The sequence below is a fragment of the Gavialis gangeticus genome, unplaced genomic scaffold (genome assembly GCF_001723915.1).
Source record: "Gavialis gangeticus isolate Ggan-Ray unplaced genomic scaffold, GavGan_comp1, whole genome shotgun sequence".
In the NCBI taxonomy this organism is placed as follows: Eukaryota; Metazoa; Chordata; order Crocodylia; family Gavialidae; genus Gavialis; species Gavialis gangeticus.
The window spans coordinates 183,739,987-183,748,251 of record NW_017729022.1 but is presented as its reverse complement, the minus strand read 5'-3'; the positions used below and the strand labels follow the sequence as shown (position 1 = coordinate 183,748,251).

Genomic DNA, 8,265 nt, shown 5'->3' with positions numbered 1-8,265 from the left:
CCCTCCCCGCCCCACACACACATGCTGGAAAGAGCCAGGTGCAGCCCTGGCCCTAGCCTGCAACTGCAGCCCACCCCACGCAGATCCAGGTTCCCCCCTCCCAGTGCCCTCCTGGGGTGCGTGCAGGAGCAGGAGCTATCCCCACCCCCATACTCCCTGGATGAGCACTGGCTCTGTCCCATGCTCCACCCCGGCTGGGCAGCACCTGCCCCAGCCCCTGCCCTACTCCCTCCTTCACTGCTGGGAGCACTGACCTGCCTCCTCACGCCTGTTCCCTCCCCTTCCATCACAACAGACTTACCAGCTGCATACAGCTCTCCATGCTGCAGCGCTGTACTCCTCAACACCTATGTGGGGTGCAGCAGCTGTGCATATGCACAGGCATTTATCGCGAAATTATCAGCCACATCAGGCTGATTTCTGATACAATCAATTTTCTTTATATTGGTGCCGATCCAATATTGGACCCATGTATCAGTGCACCTCTATGGGAAAGGATAAATTTTGAGACCAATGCAGGTGGTTAATATTTTCACCATTAATTGATAATTCATTTTTTGTAAAAAGAGCTTTCATTTATAAATTAAGAGTGTCCCATAGCGTGCAATAAAAAACTATACACACTAGATCCATTTGAACCTATAGGATCAGTTGAAGAGCTGTTTGAAAAAAGGGGCAATAATGCCATTCAAAATAAAGATTGCATCCAATTATATACAACTCGGGCAACGTGGAAGCCAAGGAAGGATAAGCCTTGGAAGGCCTTTCTGTAGTGACTGCTACCAAAGGGAGCAGCTGTGGTAGTTGTTCCACCAACTAAGGAAAATACTTAATCAGACAAAATCTTTTGACACTCACTGTCTGCTTTAAATTCTGTCATTAGGTGCTCTGAAATCAGCTCTTCCACTGAAGATTCCAGCTTTCGCTTTCCATCAATAATCCATGGAGTCTGTGGTAAATTCCTTGAATATTTGTTGTATCGTCCTGTCAGAAAACAAGTAGTTTTCCATGTATGAACTGAAATAACGAGCGGGGCTTTCTGAATCCAAGTATTTCATAGTATGATCATCTAATCCCATGGGGCTTTTGCAAAAATAACATCACCAACGTTTATTATTTAAAACATAGATCAAGGGTGGGCAATTATTTTGGGTGGAGCGCTGCAAAGTAGATTGGGGCGGGCAATTATTTTGGGTGGAGGGCCATTTACCCAGTACTGGCAGGCTGTCAAGGGCTGCATGGGTAGCCCCGCCACTTGACAGGTGCCCTGCTCCCTGGTCACCATCTTGGGACCAATGTCCCAGGGCTAGCACTGGTGGGCCTACAGAGCAGCACAGGCTGGCAGGGGTCTGTGGAGCTGGGCTGGGCTGCACCAGCAAGGAGAGTAGGGAGCTGTCCCGGCTTCATAGAGCCCCTGCTGGCTGGGACCCTGTACTCCTGCCACCCTGCTTTGGGCCCCACCAGTGCTGGCCCCAGGATACCAGTGCGGGCCCTGTGCTCCTGCTGGCTCCCCACCCACTCACTCCCAGTGCCTCCCAGCCCCGTGGTACACATGGGGGGCAGTGCATAGCCCTGACCCCCTGCTTGATGACAGAGAAGAGGCTGGTGCTGAGCGCGGGGAAAAGCGGCCCCTCGCCTGCCCCATGGCCAGTGCTCCCTGCTGCAGCCACTCGCAGCCCACGCAGGGCTCTCTGGAGCAGGCACAGGCAGCCCCACATGGGCTGCAAGTGGCTGCAGCGCAGAGCACCGGGCACGGGGTGCATGAGGGGCCGCTTTTCCCCACGCTCAGCACCAGCTTGTAACCCAGCCCTGTTGCCAGCCTGGGCCCTGCACTGGCTCTGGGCTCACCCGTCGTACTGTACGCAGCAGCAGCAGCTGCGACTCCCATGCTTGCTGGGCAGGGCTGGCTGCTGCTGTCTGCCCCAAGCTCACATGCTAGGCAGCCCAAACACTGCCTGGCACAGCAAGCAAGAGAGCCACAGCTGCTGTTGCCATGCGCAGCCCTGACGGGTGAGCACGGGGCCCAGGCTGGCAGCAGAGCCAGGTTACAAGGTGGTGCTGAGCGTGGGGGGGGGGAGGAGTGGCAGGGAAGGAGCCCGGGGAAATGTGGCCCAGGGAAAAGCTGAGCGTGGGGGGGGCCATGTGCCCACCCCATGGCCAGCGTCTCGCAGCCCCCATAAGGCTGCCTGTGCCTGTGAGCCCAGGCACAGCCCTGCGCAGGCTACAAGCAGCTGCAGCAGGGAGTGCCGGCCATGGGGCAGGGAGGAGCTTCTTTCCTCCATGCCGGGAAGGAGCAGGGAAGGAGCCCAGGGAAAAGTTGAGCATGGGGCAGGGGGAAGCGACCCCCCGCCCCATGGCCAGCGCTCCCTGCTGCAGCCACTCGCAGCCTGTGCGGCGCTGTCTGGAGCAGGCACAGGCAGGCCCAGGCGGGCTGCAAGCGGCTGCAGCACGGGGCACTGGCCACAGGGTGGGTGAGGGGCCACTTCCCTGTCCCGGGCTCAGCTTTTCCCCAGGCCATATTTGTCTGGGCTCCTTCCCTGCACGGGGTCCCCCACTGCCCTTTCCCCCCACTTCCCCCTTATCTGTGATTCCGGTGCGGGGCAGCCACATGGTCCCAGGCCAGAAGTTCCTGTCATTTTTGACAGGAACCAAGGCCAGAGAAATATTAATTTTCTAAATTCTTTAGAGGCCCCGCAGGCTGGATAGAATGGCCTCACGGGCTGGATCCAGGCCGTGGGCCACATTTTGCCCACCCCTGATGAAGATACTTGGATAGGGCACTATGGAAGCACCTAAGAGGAACACAACACTATGGTGTTCAGTGCAGGTTTGGGATGTTGTGTGCTAAATGGAGTCTGGGAACACATCCTGAATGAAGAGGACAAAAAGAAATACTGTACAGGGATTCCTCATGAATGAAACAGAAACCTTTTAAAAAACAGTATATTTCCCTGTGATTAAAGACTATGTCAGAATGCACACACATATGGGATCCTGACTCTGCAACCATTAGGTTCTTTACACAGGTGTTTGGATGCCACTACTATATTTATTAGTGCAGCCTACCATATTTTCTTCTTTAAAAAAATAGCAATCAGCTGGAAAATATAATACATCAATGCAGCTGAGGTCTTACCCTGAGAGACAGGAAATTCAAACTTAAGGTTTCCATAGCAAATGTAACTCAGCAATACAACATACATGAGAAATTATTACAGCTAGCACCAGGTACTCAAACGCTACGTAGGCATAAGGAGTCTCCAGTTACAGTTGCCATGGGGACCACAATTTTGATTTCTAGTTCCTATACATCTATATACTAATACAGAAGTAGGAAAATGTGGCATCCCTCTCAATTGTGATGATAGGCATGAGTGTTGACAGCAAGAGATGTCACACTCAGAGTTGTCATATATCATTTCATCAAAGCAAAAACATTTCCCTGAGATGTGTCAAGTTCAGCAAAGTTTCAGGGTATGCCCACACTGAAAGCAAGCAGTGACTGCAGCTGTTACAGGCCATGCCAGTTACTGATAACAGCACAGCAGCATGGAACTCAGCATGGGCTGCAAACCCCACTTGAGAAACTGAGTAAATACTACAGCATTTATCCAGCACTGAGCTCTATGCTGCCCTGCCTACACTGTTATCAGCACCTGAACTACCCGACTGAGAGAGATCTCATGGATGTCTATACCTCTGCAGCCACACCTTTGACACAGACACACGGCTTGTAAGCTAAGACACTGGCCTAGGGTGCAAGCAACCCAAGTTCAAGTGTTTGATCTTGGATTAATCTGGGATGAAAAGCTCCTCTCAATATGAGAGAAAGCAGGGACTTGAACCCGGGTCTCCCACATCCCAGACCACCCACCCACACACACCCTCTCACACTCCTGCTTCCTTGACTCAAAAAGCTCATATTTCTATTTTAAAATGGACATTGTAACAGTTCAAATACCTACACAAAAACAGAGAAATGTGTGATGTTCCAATGGAGAATGAAAACCTAAATTCAAGATCCTGAAAGATGCTATAAATCAGAGTTGCCAGCTTCCAATCACAGACTTGTATCTGGTGTTAACAGACCATAAAGAGGACTCAATCAGGGAACAATCCTGATTTGGCAGGGAGAAGGAACAGATTATTTGAGAAAGATACATTTCTACCTCCAATTTTAATGTGAAAGATGAATATGAGCAATGGCAAGAACTGATTTATTTAAAAAAATTCCAAAATACAAAACTCCCACATTAGTGTAAAGTTAAAGAGACTTCTTCAGTTTGAAATCTCAATTAAAAATACTTCAAAGCAGTTACAGGTATCATACCTGCCTCTCATGCCAATTTTTTGTGGGTTTACGATCACATTTTCCTATTTTCACCTCCCCCAAATCATGCTCTATAAAAGAAAAAAAACCCACGCAAACAAATGGGGAAACTGACTAATGCTGTTTCTGTCACACAAATAATGAAATTACTATGTGCATTTGACAGTGTTTTTGCTCAAAATAAATGAAAGAGGGAGAGAGAAATAGTATTTTGCTCTCGTCTCTTTCAGTTCAAATAATCTCCACTGATACTTGTGACAATCGTGGCTTTAAAAAAACATCAGAAGTGTGATATTTCCATTTAACACTGCAAAGTTAAAAGAATCAGGAAATGCAAAATTTAAAAGTCCTCAGAAGTGAGGACCAAAACCGGTCTCATTTACACTTCTGTCACACCAGACTAAGTCCACTGTAGTCAGTGGACTTGCTCAACTAGGGATTTATGCCAGCACAAATTGAGACTAGAACCCCCTGTCACTGACACTACTGTATAAAAGTAATTGAGAGGGACGAGGGGGATGAGGGGGACCTATCCCATGGTGAGAGGTGGCCTTGCCATGGATCACAAAAACAAAGCAAGCTCTCCTTCACAACACTAAACCCATCTGATCTCTCTTCAAGGCCCACCTTGAGGCAGCAGCCTACGTCAATAGACGTGTCTTGCAAAGGGCCTCAACAACCAACTGACTTAAGTTATTTTGGATCCATTAAAGCACTCTTTGGGCAGATTATAAGTATCAATAGTCTAAGATGACTTGTCAAGAGAAGTGACTTTTTGATATTCTTGTTTTATACTCTTTTTTCCTTTTTTTTTTTTTTTTACTTTAAGCATTCCATCTGCATACAACAATAATACACAGTCTTTTTGCATTAAGTTCCTCCCACAAAGGCAAGCTTGTCTATGCAGGAAGAGAATGATGGACTCTTGACGGCATGTGGTGTAAGCACAGACAACTGTAGAGGCCAGATTCAAGAACCTCAAATACACACTTCACCTATGTTATAAAGGGATTTGGGTCATCAAGCTTGGTTTTATAACTCAGCCCAACACTTGTGTTGAGAATCAAGGCAAAAATCACAGGCTTGGCCTAACATGAATGCTGTTATTCATACCAATCAACAAATATTGTTACATTCACACTGAATTGTGAGCATCTCAATCAAACAAAAAATTCATCACATGAGAACATTTTACAATTGTGGGATCTTCACAGGATAAAGACCCTCCCATGGTAAAGGTGGCCTCAAACTCAGTGCCAAAGCTCTTAACTTTCCAAGCTGCCTCCAGTTGAGCCTCTTTAATCAGTTGGTGTACAAAGGAAGTGCATGCTTCTTCACAACAGTTTCTTCCTGTCTGCTTTACTGGAACAAAAGAGCAGCAAAGCAGGAGGGGAAAGCCTGGAGGTCACCTTAGCCTGGAAGTAAGCACTAGTTCCTTGCAGCAAACAGTCCCTCTCCTGAACTTAAGGAGGAGGCAGAGACAATCCTGACTCAGCTTGCATGCATTACAAGGTTGAGGCACAGCAGCCTAGCGGCCACCTCCAAGCAAGCTGGCACTAGGTCCAATGAGAGGATATGGGTACTGCCACAGCATTTAACCATCCCTGAATTTTAATTCACAGAATGTGAATGAGCGAGAGGTTTTGGTTTTAACAGAAAGTGACTCGCAGTGTATACTATTCATCAACATCTTCAGTGAAGTAACCTCTTTTCCTCTCATGAGACATTCAACAGTTTCACTTTTGCAAATAAGGTGATTTTTTTCCTTTTACTTATTCTTGGTGGCAAAGGAGGAATCCAACTGATTTGGCAGTAGGGACTACAAGACACATAAGTAAAAAGAGCAAAAAAAGAAGGGTTACCAGCCACAAAAATTGCACTGTTGGTGCACTGAATTTCCACAACAGTGCAGAAGTTCTTTGGTGCATTTGGGGGACATGGAAAATGCCTGCATAAAGAAAAACAGAAGACAAGCAATTTCAAAACATGATAAGGAATCATTGTAGGAAAAAGTTATTCAGAGCAACTGTTTACAAATTTACAAAGCTCAATGATATAAAACTTCATTAATCCAAATGAATGACTGGGAAATCCTTTTCAGATAAGTGAGTGAATAGGCACGAAACAAAACTGAAGCTAATGCACTACAACATATACTTTGATAATTTATTTTGTCAACTGAGATTGTAATTTTACAACCTCCTAAGTATAATAGTAAAATCTATTGTAGTATATACTACAGAAATCATTAAAATTTTAATATTATTTGAAAAGTAGCTACAGAATCTGCTAATAAATTTTTTGTTTGGGAGGTGGGGGAAAAGACCAATGATTTTTTGTGAAAATTCACAGCAAAGTGAATATCAGATCATTTCTACTATCTTGTCACTCATGATTTTATCCCTAGTCTCAATGTTGGGGATGTTTTTTGTAAAGCCTTGGCTTCTGAAGTCAGGGAATAAGGAGGAAAAAAAAAATCTTCATTTTTGAAGAAGTTAGGGTTTGAATTTGAGGCTAGAAAAAAATTGAGAGCTACAAACTTCAGGTTCAAATGCAAGAAGACTGACAAAAAACCCCCAAATGTATTTAACTCATTATATACAAGATGCTTATCACTTTGAGGAACTTGACTCATGATTTTTGAATGTTTGGGACAGGCAGTATTGCTATCGTATCGTATTTTCCTTTTGAAGCATTCTAAATTTTATGCCAGCAGCGCACATAATAATTTGCTGCTGATGCAACAAAGAGCAGTGATAACCTGTACCCCTTTGATCTATACTTTTTTCCCTGAGATGCTCACTGGACAAAACAGCAGTAAGTCACCCTAACTCTATGGGTCACAACCTAGCTTTCAATTTGCAATATGCCAATCGTAGAATAACTTTGGTGAGAGAGAAGCAGTCTCCATTTCCAGCATGCTCACTTCCCAGATCATTATGATCTAACTCAAACATTGAGAGACATTTTTAAAAGACAATGACGATACTCTGTCACCATCCAAATTCAAGTAAAGGCAACGTTTCCTAACCAATACATGCACACCTCAGTAGATTTTTAACAAGTAACAATCCTGGTATATTTCTCTCTAATATTTTCCTCCCCATCTTAATTCTTCATAGAATCAGCCTAATACTAAGAACTACAGTTTCAACTTATACTTACTTACGGAAATCCTCTTCTTTTATCTTCTCCAAGGCCTTTATAACTGCCATTCTAGTGAAAACAGACTGCAGAGTGAAATGAAAAATATCTTTTATTAATGAGTCCAGGAAATAAGAACAGACTGAAGAGAGGATGTGGGTAGGGTAATTACATAATTTGCCTAAAGAAATAAAGACCACATACTTAAACAATAAAGATAATTTATACACGTGAAGATTGAGTTTCATGTTTTCCTGTGTCAAAAATTTCTCCACCATCAATCTATACTAACATTTTAGTCAATCTTTGTTCTTTCTTTTAACAGCACGGGCTGCTCAACAGTGCAGCTCCTATATAATGAAGTAACTTTACTCACATGCATAAAGCTACACAACAGGGGCATTTGCAAGAGCAGAGTCTGAGTACCTTTTAATTGCATGTTCAAGGAAGTATAGGAAAATAGAAACAGAGCAGTGGGACTTGGGCTCTTTTGGACTTCCTGTGCTCAATGTCCCGTTGGTGCAAAACACCAGCACAAATCATTTCCAGCAGCCACTGATCATTCACAGCACAGAATTTTCTTCCTTAGCATATATGTTCCTCTCTCATAAATCTGGGGTAGGACCGTCAAAAGCACCTAATTCTCAACGACTTTCAATGGGACTTGAGCTCTTCAGATCACTTATGTGCTTTTAAGACTTCTACTTCAGACCCTCAGAAGGTTCACCTTGGAGGGTTCCACCCCTCCATCACCTGAGGGTAAATCTCACTTTCAGCACCTCCTTTTTAGA

The 8,265-nt window shown here is 45.1% G+C and overlaps 1 protein-coding gene across 6 annotated transcripts in view; it reads right to left on the bottom strand.

Moving 5' to 3' along the window:
- PUS10 (pseudouridylate synthase 10) overlaps nt 1-8,265 on the bottom strand; it is a 68,560-nt gene that overhangs the window by 10,818 nt on the left and 49,477 nt on the right. For all 6 annotated transcript variants that reach the window (XM_019516634.1, XM_019516633.1, XM_019516631.1 and 3 more), the window contains 3 exons: nt 7,496-7,560; nt 6,193-6,278; nt 859-984 (listed from right to left, as the gene is read on the bottom strand). In XM_019516634.1, coding sequence (XP_019372179.1) covers nt 859-984; nt 6,193-6,278; nt 7,496-7,560 — 277 coding nt within the window. The remainder of the gene's footprint in view (nt 1-858; nt 985-6,192; nt 6,279-7,495; nt 7,561-8,265) is intronic.